General features: G+C 38.1%; 1 protein-coding gene across 1 annotated transcript; it reads right to left on the reverse strand.

Moving 5' to 3' along the window:
- Nucleotides 1–679: 679 nt before the first annotated feature.
- LOC120958390 (photoreceptor-specific nuclear receptor-like) lies at nucleotides 680–15,156 on the reverse strand. Its single transcript, XM_040381149.2, has 11 exons — nucleotides 14,014–15,156; nucleotides 12,013–12,144; nucleotides 11,704–11,932; nucleotides 8,474–8,577; nucleotides 6,473–6,587; nucleotides 5,530–6,107; nucleotides 2,859–2,959; nucleotides 2,063–2,173; nucleotides 1,853–2,002; nucleotides 1,611–1,775; nucleotides 680–1,544 (listed from the first exon to the last, which is right to left on the reverse strand). The coding sequence occupies exons 1-11, from the start codon at nucleotides 14,078–14,080 to the stop codon at nucleotides 1,362–1,364; spliced, it is 1,935 nt and encodes a 644-aa protein (XP_040237083.2). The 5' UTR covers nucleotides 14,081–15,156; the 3' UTR covers nucleotides 680–1,361.
- Nucleotides 15,157–16,877: the final 1,721 nt, after the last annotated feature.

A 16,877-nucleotide genomic window follows, 5' to 3' on the forward strand; every position in this document is an offset into this window, starting at 1 on the left:
AACAGTGGCATTTGACAGCACTGTTCACTGCCAGAAAAAATCATGATTATGCTTGCGCCGGCATTAAGCTAAGCTTGTCAGTCAGAGTATCGCATTGGACTCAAGAATTCATATGTCGTGTTCAGCATGTCATGACGCACTTTTATTGACTATCAGCAATCAGCATCAAGCTACCACGGATATGTTCATTGTTGTCGTTGGTGAAAATCTTAAAATTTGGTCGAAAAGATTTATAAATAAGAGATAATTAAGTTCAATAAATTAAGTTTTATTTTATCGAAGATTTTTATTTTTATGTTACTGCTATTTTATAACTTTAGATGATGCTGGTGTCATTTTTGTTTAGAAAATACTATAAATGAAATACATCTCTTTCTATGTTAACCAAATATCGATTTATTTATTCACTATAAAATACACAAAATTGCATTCATTGAAGCTAAGCTGGTGCAAAAACTAAACTCTTACTGATCTCATTCATGGAAATAGATTCCAAAAACCAAAAACATCAAATATTAGTTAATTTTCAGTGCATGTTTTCTCCAAATGTGAGCTGTTACAGATGTTCTACGCAATTCAATAATTTATAACCAATAATGTACAAACCCAAGCCTAATAATGATCCTTCAGTCACATGCTTAGGGTAATTGCACCGCAGTTGTTTAGCTTTTCTCATGTCAAATTTAATTTTCCTCGCCACTTAGATTGGACTTCAAACATACAGCACAGGGTTCTCGTTTGGGGTAATTATCATTCTATACTGTGGTCTTTTGCTTTAATGGTGTGGGACCGAGGAACTGTTCACGAAATGCATTTCTCACTTTGCTCATGGCGGTACGTGCTTGAGGCAAATAATTAATTGAACTGGAACATTAATCACTATGCAAACGCGAAACCAGCGGTTTGTTTATTTGTTTGCAGTTTTTCTCGATGTCGGATCGCTAATCAGTTCTATTTAAGGTAGTAAACACTCCCAATGGAAAACCATTAAGTGTGTGTCATTAATATATCCTCGTGCACTCCGTGAAATCGCAGTTCAAATGCAGATAGTGGTTTCAATTAAACGCATAAAATTATGTTTTAAACCAGCGTGCCAATGTGAAAATGACAAAGACTGCATAATGATCAGTATTTCATTAATTTATCCAATTTTCGCCCCATAGCGAGAGACTGAGAAATCTTTTTAAATTATAGAATTTTGTAGAAAAATTAGGCATTTTGCTTGCACATCAACCCTAACTGACTTTGTACGAATCCCTATAATCTCCTCCCACTTTCACCCGGTATTTGTTTCCCTAATGTTAGTCACGACAGATCTGTTGCACCATCCCATAGCGTAAAAGCAAAAGTTTGGGTAAAGTTTAGTTTTTGTACATATCACATAACACTTTTTCCATCGGCGTGTTTCCGATCGTTTTCTGGAAGTAGATTGACTCTATTTTGTGTGAGTTCACTGCTCTTAACAAAGGTAACATCAAGAGCAGCCGCCCGAACCGCGCAATTTGCCCTGGAAACTGTGTACGCGAATGCTGCGCTAGCATCACCTAAAACAGGTGTAAAATCAATATTTGAATTTCTGAGCTTTCACTTCATTAACCTACACAACTTACCTGTGCTTGGTCTTGCAGGTTTTCAATTTGTACCGGATCTTTGAGCCCTCGCGCCTCCGAGCGGAATAACACAATAGCTTTCATACAGGCGAATTCGGCCGGATCTACCAGCACCGATTTGAATCGACACAGAGTGTCATTGAGGATCCGCAGATCTTGTGCCAACTTTAAATAGAATCAAATCGATAAGCATTTAATATGTGATATTTCAATGAAACTCACAATTGTCCACTGTCATTTACCTGTCCTGGTTTAAAGAAGCCAGAATTGTTTGCACTGTTGCAATGTTCATTCAATGAGAATAACGTACAGGCCGTCGTGTCAATGGGCATACACCACTGGATGGCGTTTAATAGAAACAGTTCAGCCCAGGACTCTTCAAGCAAGATAACCTGCAATAAACTGGTTTGTTAAGCATCAATTGTATTACCTAACATTATATTCTATCTCACCTGATCGCGGAACGTAAGACTAGCGAAACTGGGTAGGTTTTTAGCCCATTTTACAGCCATAAATAGAAGCCGGGCACTCGTTTCATAAATAGTTTCCTGGAAGTTGAACATCTGTCGAATGAAATAATTTAAATTGTCAGTAATGTAAATTCAACCAGAAATGTATCGAATACCCCGATTTAAATTGTGTTTTTTGTATTTATTTTAGTTTCTTTATGAGGATTATGATTTACTAGTTACGATTCGCATGTAGTGTAGTTCTTATGTAGTGTAGTGTAATTAATCGCATGTAGGGTAGTTCTTTTACCTTTCGTCTAAAGCTATTTTAAATATAAAATATTTGAGCCAACTTTTTGTTATATTTAAAGCCCGGGTTACAGCTTGAGTGAAATCGAACGTTAAATTTTGGGATTTTCTGCTATATTTCATTTAACATGATTTATTAATTTATTAAATTAATTTAATTAAATTCCGATAAATATTTAATGTGATTCAGCAAAAAAAAACTTTCACGTTTACTTTCACGCAAGGTCTAAATCGACCTTAATACTTCGGGCGATATTTGAATATTTTTACAACAAAATCAAATAAATTGGGAGACAAAACATTATAAAATATTTTACTTTTTAACTAGTGAATTTAGTTTTTCAATGAGATATATACTAAATTTATTTGCTTTTAAGCCTAGATCTACTTGTGCCTCCAATTTTGTGAGTAACCTGATTTGTGATTATGTGCTATTCTAAATTTACGTTGTAATTAAACGCTACTTAATATTATTAGCTGCTATACTCACCGGTCCTTGTCCATAAAATGGATGATTCATTAGGCTGGGAATGGTGTTATTATTTTGTGGTTGGTCCGTATCTTCATCGTTGGTTACGTCAATGGAATCATCTATCGAAAATGATAGCATATGAAGCAGCAATTAAATAAAGCCATGTTTTAAGCCCAATGCTTGTCTCAGTCATATGTCCAGGAAAAATAGTAACTGCCGGTTTTACATACATAAAAATTTTCATTGTACCGCCTTTTCCATATGACACCGTCAAATAGAAGTCACCCTTTTTTAAATATCGCTGTTTCATAAATCCTATTTTTTTCTGTCGCCGTATGATGCATTCGGCTGTATTAAAATGTTTTGAACTTTTAGGGACGATATGCAAATGAAATAAAAAAATAAATAAATTCAATCAAACCAAAAGTTACTTTCACCGTGTTGGTCCATAAAGACGGAAATAAAAGATTATTATGTCAATTCGAATACATTTTTTCCTTCAACCTGTAGGGAGAGCTTTAGGTACGAAAAAAATAGAAATCGTGAGGACACGTGTAATGTAAATTTTCAATAAAAAAAACCTGAGGTATAACATCGTATCCAACTGATCTCCATTCTATAATTGGATTCAATGTAATTATTTAAATATTTGTACTTGATGTTGACCGGCAGGTCCTGGAGTTTATTCGAAGTACGTGTCGGTTTCTAAAAGACCGGACGGGTTCGAACCCTATTTGGACCCTGGAAGACCATGCGTAAGACCTGAATATTCAGTTGTATGATACGCGATAAGTCTTGAAAGCCTTTGAAAAGCTAAAAAACGTTCTAATCCGTATGACGTGACGGGTAACGTCGTTACGCCCAATAACGAAACCCAAATAGTTAAAACATTGTATTATCTTTAACATCAGACCATTAATATAATCAAATAAATTAAGGATGGTCAAATATTTTCGAATACTTATCAAACGATTTGAAACAAATACAATAAATTCAAATCAATTAGCAAATCGCACAATCTGCAAATCGATTTGTCAAAACTGACAAATTGCAATTAATCAACAGATATTCCTCACTGGATCATTGTAAGTTGAAATCAATTTAGCTATTATTTTTTTCTTCACACTGTTTGATTGTAAATGTGCGAGAGAAAACAAACAGTTTAAAAACAACTTTTATAAAACGTCACCTTGTCTCTCATCTATGCGATCCATGCGTTTCCTAATTCGATTTACGATCTATCTTGAATTTCAGTTACAAAAAAAAATCAATTACTTGAAGTTTCTCACACACTTTTCCACTTTTTTACCAGTTTCATACCCGTCATTTCGCCAGCCGTGACCGTTGCGTCGGTCTGCAAATCCCTAGAGAGAACAGCCACGGGAATAAAAAAAAACATTTGCCCTATCCCTTTTTCTCCTTCCAGCTTTACAGTTCAAAACAAGATTTTTTTTATGCAATTTCCTACAATCCCTGTCGTGTGGCGTCACAGGATCATACTTAAGGGCCCATGGTACATATCGTAATAAGCCTTTCGGGAGTTGCAATTGCACATCTGGGACTTCGATATTTAACTCGACAGCGTTTTAAAATGATTAATGAATCACTGTTGAAAAGGGAAAACATTTTGATTGTTTGATTGCTTCGTATAAGTACACGGTATGACACTAATTATAGAAAGATTATTACTAATTATCTTAACGTAAATTTAAACGGTAACGTGTTTAGACATGAATGGTTATTATTTAGCAGCCTTTCATGATTTAACGAATGGTTTAAATTCGTTCGAGTAAATGTAAATTCCAGCATGTTAATAGAACATTGAGAACAAACATGGTTGGGTCGTTCGTACGTGAAATAAAATTGTTAATAATACGGTGAACAAAGTCATCAAACAAGATGTCCAATAATCTTTTATCTAAATGTAAATAATCCAATCTGTATTCAGAAGCAAAACTAAACTGACATAAGCATTCTTTCATTTAGTTGAGAATCGAGCATAACTGTTAAATCATATGGAATAAAATCACAGAAAACAACTTCCCTATTCCCCTCGTCCCTTTTATCACATGATGGGCACAGTTCAGCATAACAGCATAATGATTTACCAACGCTGCTCATCCCTCTGAATGGATATTTCATCTGTTTAACTACCGATGCTAAAGATTTTGTTCACTCTTTTAATCGAAGGGAGCGTTTTTCTGTGAGGTTACCATCACACATGCAGAAATGTGTAGTTACCCTTCCATGTGTTACCCAAACCCGATAGTGGTGAAGCTTTGTGAGGAACAATTATTTATGCGGTATTAGACCACCCTCAGGAAGTGACAAATAGTTATTTTATACCCTCGGGGATGGTTATTTCATAACTCGCAGTTTCCGATGGGCTACCGATGGGTTGCAAGGTACCACTTCATTAGCCAAATTAATTTTTCTCCAAAAGTTGAACTCAGGACGTTGTTTGACCCTTTCCATTGAAGCAATTGATTAAATTATGATTATATCATTTTATGACTTTCTTGTACGATTACGCCCAACGCAGGATGTTCATTGCGCAATGGTCGACAGTGGTGTGAAAGTGATAAAATTTTCATTATCCAAATTGAGCGATCCACTCTGCATGTGTAGCACTGCTTAACTGACAGTTATTGCAAACATTCCCATTTGCCACACCTCGTCCACCACTTACCGTCGTTATCGTTCATGTTGTCCTGCTCCAGAATAGGACTGGCCGAACCGCACGAAGATGAGCTATGCTGAGGATGCTTTTCAGTCGCCATACTAGTGGCTACCGTCACACAGCTACCCCCAGTGCCGAGTCCGTTTACCGGTGTCCCATGGGCCGGCGACCCAGCCCCACTCGGAGACTGATCGCCCGCCATCGAATGATTAGAGGAGGATGTCGTGTTGAGATTTTCCGTTGAACTGGATGAAGCGTTTTTGTTATTGTTGCTGTCGCCACTGCCACTGTTCATCAGCACAACGGTGTCCCGGTCTCGATCGGAACCATTTCCACCCGAATGACTCAAACCGGGCGTGCCGTTATGGCCCGGCATCCCCACGCCGTTCAGATTCATCGACAGTCCGTTCGCTAGCCCGTGCATAGCGGCATGGTGTGGATGGTGAGGATGATGATGCGGTAGACTGTTTACCAGCGAGGACACCTGGCTGTGATGGTGCAGAAATTGACTGGTCGGTAAGGCAGGCGTTGGCAGGATACTTGGGCCATAGCGGGAAGGTGAGAGCAGTGCCAGTGAAACTGGAGGTCTGGAGTGGGGTAAAATGGAAAAATACTGATTCAACATATTTCGTCTCACTATGTAAGCAGTTATTACATAAATGTCTGACTAGTTTAATGTTGAAGGGCGTTTATTGTCATTACGTTATGCTTTGTTTGTTTCTGAATCCGTACTTGTGCTATTGCATATGTTAGCCACCTTGGTGGTTAGTGCTCAAGGATATGCAATATTTGGAATTATGTATTCAGCTTTACATTGTTTATCTGTCTATATGCGCTTTGAAACACTTGTTAATTATTTTTCATCGTAAAAATGTATTTTATATTTTATTTATATTTTGTTATTTATTAGTAAAAGGACTGGATGGCGTGAATTAAGATAACAAACACTCACCCAAACACTCCGACGGCAACGGCTGCTTCCCTCAAGGCACGTCCTTGTTCCATATCCCGTAGTGCTTCTGGTCGGATTGTTGCTGTATTTCGTGGTTGACGTTCATTTTGCACAGCTAGAACGATTCACAAAAAACTACCTTATTACGTACGTGTCGAAGAACCACAAAGTGTGGGAATTATTACGTTGCGAGGTTGAACGCGGCATTTTTGGTGACCCTTGAAAATTAAGCACACGTTATTCAATCGCCTAAAGGAGATGTAGGCGGGATTGAACCATTTTTCTGCATAATTAATTTCGCCAGAGGACCCCTTATCGTTAGCGCGTGTGCCGGAAAATTGTGTATATATGCGAGAGCATTCATATCGACATCACTTCAGTTTTGTTTCATTCGTTAACTGTTTTAACTTTTCATGACCAAAGGACCCCTGTAGTTACTTTGAGGACTATTACAACGATGTTGCCATATTCACACCTTCCAAACATACGGCGAGGGATCGGCACGTGCCAAAGATGTTGCAGAACAGCAGGATACTGTTTCTGTAAATGTCTCACACTGTGGTTTCGGCAACCATTAACAAAAGATAAGGTTAACCCGACCGTTTTATGCAAACGACCGCTCTCCAATGCATTTTCTTGTTCCAACAACTCGTCACCGATCTTTTGACACCTCGCGCACGTACATCGAAATTATGAACGTCGTTGTTTCGTTAGTTCAACCCTCTGTCGGATTCCTCCTCTGTTTGCGCCCGAAAGACAAACCAATTTGTTACACAAAAATAATTAGAGCATTGTTCACGTGTTTACCCTTGAAAACCGCAACGAACGCGTATCAACAAATAGAACCTGTGACACAACCGACCTTGACCAACAACGGATGTAAGTGGTGCTTGTTAAGGTGTTGGCCGTAAAATTGAAAGTAAGATCTCATTGAATGAAAGGTACAAAGTAAAATTATTGTCAGCTACAGCGTGTATACACTATACAAACAACTACAATTACTATAAAAAGACCCCGATTGGGGATACACATAATTTATATATTATATTTTATTTGAAAGCATCTGAAAGCAATTTGTAAGCTGTTTTTAAAGGTAGTTCAAAGGATCAGTCAATGGTATTGGCAAATTGTGTTCTTCATTTTGTCATGTATTTCAAAAAGCAACTGGCAATGCGTGAGGAATACGTGACGGTTTCGTGCCTCATTTCGTGCCGGTGGCTAAATCAACTACGAATCTCACTCCATTTTGCTGGAATTATTAGTGATCAAACTGATAATCGCTTAAGGGCATCTTGCTTGTTTGTTTAGCAGCTTTACAAGGACGAAAACGGTGTACGTGTCTAGTAAAATTTTAATCATCCTACTGCGAGTACAAACGTTAAGAAATTTACGCTTGAAATTAACATATAGGAATGAGTCTAAAGATGACATATTTTAAAGATCTTTCCTCATCTTGATTCTCATTTTTTCATAGTGGTATAATATATCGGGTACGGGGTTAACCGAGTTGCTTTTATTACAGCATAACAGGTTGTTTCAAACCGTCATATAACCTGTGATTCGATAATGCTACTGAAATGTTTATCAAATAAGACCAAATTGCCATACATTATATTCTAAAGCACAGTATTTTTTAAATAAAAAATTTGTAAAAAAATATTAAAAAATAACAAAACAATTGTTAGATTGATATGTTATTAACATTAGTTTTTCACAAAACCAAGTTGAAGCTTTATGCTAGATTTGTTAGCATATTGTTCAAAATCTACATCATTGGAATTAATGATTCACAAATCTAACGTTTTGTGTGTTAAAATGATCTTTTAAATTGGAGCTGACAAACTTTCCGAGGGAGGCTAGAAAATAATATTCATACTTTTAGGATGATTTTTAACTGAATGACTAAAATCATCATAGCCGAGTTTTGGCCCTGATACTTTTGAACAGACACTTTAGTATTATTATTAGTACTATTATTAGCAACTCAACAGCTCTACTTACCATCCTTGTTCATTCCCATCGTAAGGCATTTTTTCAATCGACACGCCTGACACTGATTCCTGTGCGCTTTGTCCACTGTACAACTTCCTGTCCCGGCCTGGCATCTGGAGCAACAAAAATGAGGAAACACTTAAGTTCATTGGAATTCACAATCACTTTCAATAATGCATCACAAATGCACTTTATATCGTTTGAAACAAATTTACCATTCACTATCTCATTGACATCGGGTCAGCTAAAATAACTCTTTCACTACAGCAAAATTGCACCAACAACGTAAACAACAGTGGAAAGATTTATGTTCAGCATATTTACATACAATATACAAAAGGTGCCTTCTAAAGATAGTGATATCGATGAAACAATCTTCCGGTAAATTTGCTGATCTTTTCTTTTCATGCGAACCGATGTTCCCCAAGTGTTCTGTCCAAGTGTTCTGTCCAAGCAAGACTTTGCATTACGGTGGTCACGCACAAGCAAGCTTAATACATTGTCTGTTTCGAAAATAATTTTAGCTGATTAACCAAAATCTAAAACGCCGAGTAAATACAGATATGATCTCTTTCCAAATTTAATTTAGATCGGAATTGCCAACGCTAAAAAGTACACTCAAATGAACCTTTTTCCCGCAAACGATACAACGAAAAAAATGATTCACTGCTCGACAGGTTCATAGTGTCAAAGTAGCAAACACAATTTTCATTCCATTAAATACATCGAAATACTTCTGACATTGAGATAAAATCAAAACTTAGAAAATAGAAAGCTGTGGATAAATACCATTGCCCTTTTCGTCTGGATTAGTATGGTTGGAATGTGTTATCGATGTGTTGGAATGAAGCAGATTTGCTGCAGAAAAGCCATGAGGTATAATAGGGTATTCGGCTGCCGGGGATGGCAAATGCGAGAACAAGGAAACAAAACATGAAGCAACATATAATCTGCACGTTTTAAGGTATGCTACTGTACAGTACCCGCGTCGAATATGTTGTATAATCGTTCTTGCATCAATGATATGCATTTAAATTTCAAACGTTTTGCAAAAAAAACCGATAATAGATCCGGCTAGATATAGATACTTACATATAGTTCGATAGAAAGTAATAAAAAAAATCTTGATCAGAACTACGTTGACGGAAATTTGCTTCAGTGGTTTGAAAAGCTTAATATTTTCATCGAAATTGTATTTCTATTATAAATAAGCGCTAATCATAACGATTATCACTACTCCTTTCAAAGAGCTTTCCCCTTTCGGTATTACCTTTTCCACACCGATTCCGCATGATATATTTCTATATTTCTCCTCTCGCGTTTTCGATGCGGACCCTTATTCGTTCAATTGTGGTATTCCGTTGCATTCCAAATCTTGCAAATGTTCCTTACAACTGGTTACTCTTAACACGTATTACACACTGCATCACTGAGCATAGCAAGATAACACGACATCAAGCAACAGCTGGTGAAGTGTGTTTGTGATAATATTCATAACTACTCACAGAAACATAAAAATTTCTGCTTCAAGCTGTATGTTCATTCTGTCTACTCGATTCTTCCCATAGTTTATTGTGGCTGGTTGGAATAGATATAGGAAATGTATTTCCCGTGACAAAGCTTTGCATCGAGATGACGCAGGTGCAACACGACAATTAAGTTTGTATCTTAAGATGTATCTGAGAAACAACGGGCATCTACCGGTCATTGTGTAATATTCTGCCTTAAAGTATCCTCATCCAACGTATGATTTTTCTAGAGGTGGTGAGGATGTTTAATTTAAAAGAAAAGCACATACCAAGGTATTGAACATAATTACTAAAGACTTGATAAAAATGGGATATTCGATTGTGGAGCTAACATTTCCTGCTAACATTTGAACCATATTTTCAAAGCGCATTTTATTTTCATGCTTCCAATATTTAATTCAATTCCAAATTATCATTTAACAAGTTTTTAAATAACAGAGTTATAAAAATACGACGCGGTCTATGAAGAACCGAAAAGTTTACAGTTTCTATGAACAACATTTTACTGGAGTCTGCATGGATTATCAGCGTTGTGAAACCATAAAATATCAATTAATCATTACACCATTTAGTGTTGGGGTAATCTTATAACACCCGCTATAACCCCTGAGCATTACTCCTATACTAGGGCTGGTATTCACGCTTCAAATAGTGCGAACGCAGAATAGAGCGGAACACAACCTGACATAAGGTAAACAGCCATAGGAAGGATCAGCATTGAATCCTTCCGCAGATCCTATACCAAATGGTGATGTGTTGCACCCAGATAGAGAAGAATAGTATCTCTCCTGCTAGTCATTGTCAATTCACATGAGAGGCAAGGGCACGAACTATACCACGCGCCCGCAAGCACCAACCAGAATACAATTGAATGGAAACATCTGATCACTTACTGCCTAATCTGTCGACCACCGGAAAGCAACTAGCAACTATTGCTACATCGAACGAACAAACAGTCCGTTTCCGGGGAGTAAGGGACGGATGGTTGATTAATTAGAATTTAATTTATTGAGTGGCACTCTACCTCTACTGCGACCGACAACAACGGAGGTGCATACTTAGAAAAAGCGTAAAATAGCCGCCACTCCCATCAGTCATCGGTCACGCCAACTTGGTGGTGCGCATTGATTTCGACAGGGGTTGTACGTTAAAATGATACAGGGATTAAGTTGTACTATCTCGGGTGCTCTTGGAAATATGCTTTCCCTAACGAGGTACAGGGAGTATAAGCATTAGAAAAAAAGAAACCAAACCATCAGGGGTTCCTTTCACCGAAGCATTGATAAATATTGACCAGATTCTGCTCGAAGTGACCCTCCTAAAAGGCAATAGTTTAAGGGTGCTATGTCGCTGTATTTTATGTGTAAATAGGAAGTTATCGGAAAACGTGGTGTTTTGATTGGAAATCTATTATTCTATTTGCGAAAGGAATCGGGATTGTTCGTTATCTTTGCAAGCCACCAAAATTGAAATATTATGTATGTCAACAATATCAACACGTGTTGAGATTACGAAAGAAATTTGTTTGCATTTGGTGATTTATGGTGTCAATGTTGATGTGATGTAGTCGGGAATATAGAATTGTATTGTTTTATAGTAAAAAATGAAAATAGTAAAAATACTTTTGAAGTATATTTATATTCCTAGCATATCTTTCTTGAATTTCACTTTAACTTGAAATGATATAACAAGATAATAATTTTCACTTACCGATAGATTAATTTCCTACGGACGCTACGTTTGAAGAATCCAGAGCATCCATTGCATGCCAGTATGCCATAATGCTTCCCAGAGCTTGTATCTCCACAAACGACACATATTAGACCAAGATTTTGAGCCTTCCTCGCCGAAGAGCTCGTGCTTTCGTTCACGTGTTGTGGTGGCCAAGGCAGCAGTCGATTCTGTGGCGAATAACATGATATCGGCGATCCTCGATGTTCTAGTGAAGCCGAGCAAAGATGAAGACACAATTACCATTGGCGCACTGTTCAACAAGGTTGCACAACACTCAATTCTTACCTCCTTTTCCCGACATTCCATTCTCGATGCGCGACAATCCTCCATGAGTACCATCTTCAATGCCGAATCCTCGACCACCGTCGTCCTTCTCAAGTTTATCGTAGAACTCGGCGATGGAGCCCTTGCTGAATCCTGCAAAGAAAGCCATTCCAGAACGATCGCGATCAACACCTCTGTCTGGCACGAGTAACATCGTTCTACCCCGGCAACCCAATCATCATCCCTCATGTATCTTTGATTAGCATCTCACGCGATATGTTTGCTCAAACAGCTCTGTCTCTTTTCCACCTGAGATATCATTGACCTCGACGCATCACATCCAACCCACATCGGCAGAACCATCTTGCTCGGCACGACAAACAGCGTATCGGACGGTGGACAAACAGCAACCCCCTCACATACCCTTGCGCGGCTTCACGCAAGCTGATGCATGGCACTACCCCACTGTAACGTCTTCCGCTACGAATAAGAAATTAACTACTGTTGACTCAGCGGCCTCTGCCAAACAGAAATGGTTACTTTGTAGAGCTGTCGCATGGTACATGCACACGCTGAAAATTTCTGGAAGAGTCTCTTTATGTGAGTTTGATTTTGCTATGGATAATAACTTCACTTAATTCTTCTTTAGACAGTTTTATATTCCACAAACACTTTGGTAGTCACAGACATCCATAAAATCTAATTTTCTCTCCAATGTAAACTGAATTATCAAAAACTTATTTTTCTAACCCTTGAAAACGTGGTCAAAGTTAAATAACAATCAATTACCTAACGCTCACAACCAAGATAATCGAGATAATTCCTGGAACTGGCAGCCATTTTCGTCTCGTTGGCTCATTTTCAACCAAGTCCACTCGATCCGATGAGACCATTTTGATTTCAAAACTTCATTTAACGTCATAAGGCCGCTCGCCTCGAATGAGTTTCAAATTTGCAACTCATCGTTTTACCATCTGTGACAACAAAACCTCGCAGCCTCCATCTCCACTGTCTGTCGATGATAACTCATAAATGGATAAGGTCACCAAGAAGAATGAACATCCTGCAAGCCGGTGGCAACACAGCCGATAAAACACTCACAGCCCCGATCTGCCCATCTTCTTTGTCATAATCTCTTTATGATTTTGTTGAATTCAAGTCGTTATACTGCTCTCTTTTATGGGTCCCAGTTTTAAAGTGTGCCTTCAACGCTGATTCAACAAAACCGCTCAATGGAACGAGTAAACTTGCCACAGGCACAATGTTTCAAAATTCCCATCTCACTAAGCAACTTTAACGTCTCCAAATATACATCCAGCAACTGTATCAACATGCCGTCGGATGAAAAAAGCTCAATGTTGTTGGATGTTGTCGTAGCTATCAAAGTCAAATGAAGCGCGCGAGCTTTCCCCTTTGCGAGAACTTGCTGTGATGCTTGTGGATCATCATTGGTACCACCCAATCCTCGGTACTAAATTAAACATAGGTAGAAGGCCGGGTTCGCTATCGGTCTTACTTTACCATAAACGTTTGATTGAAATGAAGTGTATGTAACTATCTTCACAATAATCTTTTTATAATTAACCAAATAAATTTTAACATTTTCCACCTTACTAACATAAAATGATACTGAAACACGAACAGTGGCGGATTAACATGTGTTGAGGCCCTAAGCGGTTACACGAATGTAGGCCATTCTCAAGAGTCGAATGAGAAGTTTTAAGAGAAATTCTAAACGACACAAAGATTGTGAACCAAATTTACTTGTGAGTTGAGTGTGGGTTTCTTTTCTTGGGTCCCCTCAAGACGTCTGAGCCCAACGCGGTCGCATGGAACATTCATAAACATTCTTCAAAAACAGTTTATTAATTAGTTTCCAAATAATTGTTTGAGCTTAGTATAATAATAATAATAATTATTATTATTATAACTATTATTATTGTTATTGTTTTTTGCTTGTAATTACTCTTTGTTAATTGAACACTCACTTCATTATATAGAATCTCCCCTATTCTTACTTACCACTCTTATTATCCTGCAGAACCGTCGAGCTATCCATATTGCCGTTTTTCTTGTTAAATCGAAACATTCAAATTCACTTGAACTAACGCTCTGTTTAATCGGATGTAGTACTTTTAACATCCGAAAAACTTTTAATGTTTGAAGATTCCGAAATGATTGTTTGAGTAAGCTAATAAAACAATTAAAACACATTCGAACAAATAATTTTGATTGTTATCTTATTTCCATTCCATTTTCACCTTTTTTAACAATAGAGATGATCAAATTAGCTTTACTCACTCCACTGTAGTATTTTCTTAATTAAACTCCTTTTTTGGACACAAGTATTCAATTCATTTTAAACTGCAAACACTTCACTTCACTTAAAATCAAGCAAATCCTTTAAAATGATCAAATATGCTCTCGTAACAAACACATCGCACACTGAAAGCATTCCACAGAAATCAAATGGCAATCCGATTAACTTTTGACACACATAACTTGGATACAATGACGAATGCACTCATACATGCCTTTCCAGCATATAGCAAACCAAGTGAATCTTTGCAAACGTATTCAACGACGTTTCTGTGTTAGATACACGTTTTTTTTATGTTACCTTTATTCAGGATTCGAAAAAACAACACTTTCACTGTACAATTTTTTGTATTCCAAAAAGCCTATGACATCAACATCAAATTATCTTTGTTAACTCTACTGCGTTTCACAGCTCCGTTTGGATCCATCAGCACCTTCAGCTACAGCCGTCAGTTCATCTACTAAAAATCACTCAGTCTGATCGAACACACCGTACCAGTTCGCCTTCGCCAGTTCCGTTGACACAACTGCCAATCTTTCGACATCGAGGCCCCGTCACACCGATGCTTGTGCTGCTACTGCTTCTGCCTGTGTGTGCTCTCGCTGACAGCATCGCTGACGATCGGGGCGAAAATTCATGCCATCGGAAATCTATGATTCGTCCTCTCTTGATGTCGAAAGTCCACATTTGTTACCTTTGCCGCTTGTAAGCCCTAAGCTCTAACTCCTCCCTTATTGGTGCGCCTCTATGTACACGAAGTGCGGTGGAAAAGCGTGGAAAACAAAGGCATCACCGAGGGGAGGTGATAAGCGTTCCCTGCCCCTTCGCAATGCCCTCTGGCGAGATACTGCGATGGTGTATGTTTTTCCGCCCGATACGAGGCGTTTTCGCTCACTCTTTCGTTGGCTGACGGGAATAGCATCCTATCTCCCGGGGATGGCTACGTCAAACAGTACGCTTTTGGTAGTGATATTGTTGCTTTTTGTTGGCTGTTATCGCTCTTCTTTTCTCGCCGGTTTTCATCATGCTGTCTCTGTCCAAAGTGGAGCAAATACTGGCGAACAAAATGTTCCATAGTGTCTCCGTTCCGTAACCCCAGACTCAACGCCATTCGAACGTCATCGTACACAGCAGTGAAAGGGCCTAGTACACAACAACAAAATACAGTGGATACCAAACTTTTCTTCAAATGTATATTGATTTTTTTATATTTATTATAGCTTCAATAAAATACTGATTTCTTCAATAATTTGTTCATTTTATGATTTTTACAGCGTTTGTAACTCCACTAAGAATAAGTGCGGTGTTAATATTGAAAACGAAAAAGAAACCACATGAAATATTATATCAATGTAGAAGTAAATAATATCAAATATTATGATTTTCTTCATTCATATAATAGTACTTATTCCTGCTTCGTTCAAAACTATTTCAAAACTTATTTTAAGATACAACATATTAATGCTCGTAAAGCATCTCCAAACATGTGTACTCCTCTTCTATCGTATTATGAAAATCGCTTTAGAATAGTAGGGACAGCCACTGTTCAGTTTTCTCACTAGGTGGTTCGATGAATCTGGTTCATTCCGGTATTTTGCAGCTTCATAGGTAAACATACCCCACTGAAACTGCCATCTGTACTCACATGAAGTATTTTTTGCTGCTTTCTGCCATGCAATGTGTATCTGTTTTGCTCATTACTGCTTCTTCCTCATGATTATTGCTAGTATACCACTTAACCGAAAACTCATAGCTGTTCACATTTGTCTTGTGCTGAACAAGTGCGGCTTTTACTTTGTACATTTTTCTTGCCCCATTAGAAAGGCTATGTGCTTGCTACTTCTCTATAAAATGCAACGCTGTTTGCATCGTTTACGATCTCTTCTTCTCCCCCTGCTCTCCTGGATTATGATGTTGTGCAAGCGGGAAAATGAATGGCCAACACATGAAAGATCTGGGCTTTTTGAAAAGCGACTCAGATGAATCGTCAACATTTGAATGTTTGTTGCCGCTGATAAGACCTGGTCGAAAGCGCAAGTAGAGGGCGAGTGTTTGGTATAGTCAGCTGAACTATGACAAGCACTTTTTCCCAGTTTTTCACAATCTGTACCGCTCTTCCAGCCAGCTTTCATTCCTCTCGGTCATAAGCCGTCTGTTTCGGACTTATGGCCGATAAAGACACGCCTTCGAATATGGGCGGAGCTACGCGATGGACAACGTTATCGGTACAGGCATTTAGCAGCACAATCTTGTGACTTTTTGTAAGGCAATACATAACAGCCCTCGGTGTGGCAGCAGCAAAAGAGCAAGAGCGATGCAAAAAGTCAGCTTATGTACTGATCAAATGCCTAACGCCGTAAAGAGGGATTTCGTGTGACAGTTGGTGTTCAATGTGGTACGAAAGCACATGAAAAAAACGCTACTAGGTGGTTAGTAAGGTTAAACATAGATCGAAAAAGCAAAGCATAAATATTTAACATTGCCAAAGATGTGGATTTCGCTCCTGGGACATAATGTGTATTTGTTTACTTTCTTTCTCTCTACATATTAAGGGCTATCGATTTGC

Source organism: Anopheles coluzzii, chromosome 3 (assembly GCF_943734685.1).
Source record: "Anopheles coluzzii chromosome 3, AcolN3, whole genome shotgun sequence".
Classification (NCBI taxonomy): Eukaryota; Metazoa; Arthropoda; class Insecta; order Diptera; family Culicidae; genus Anopheles; species Anopheles coluzzii.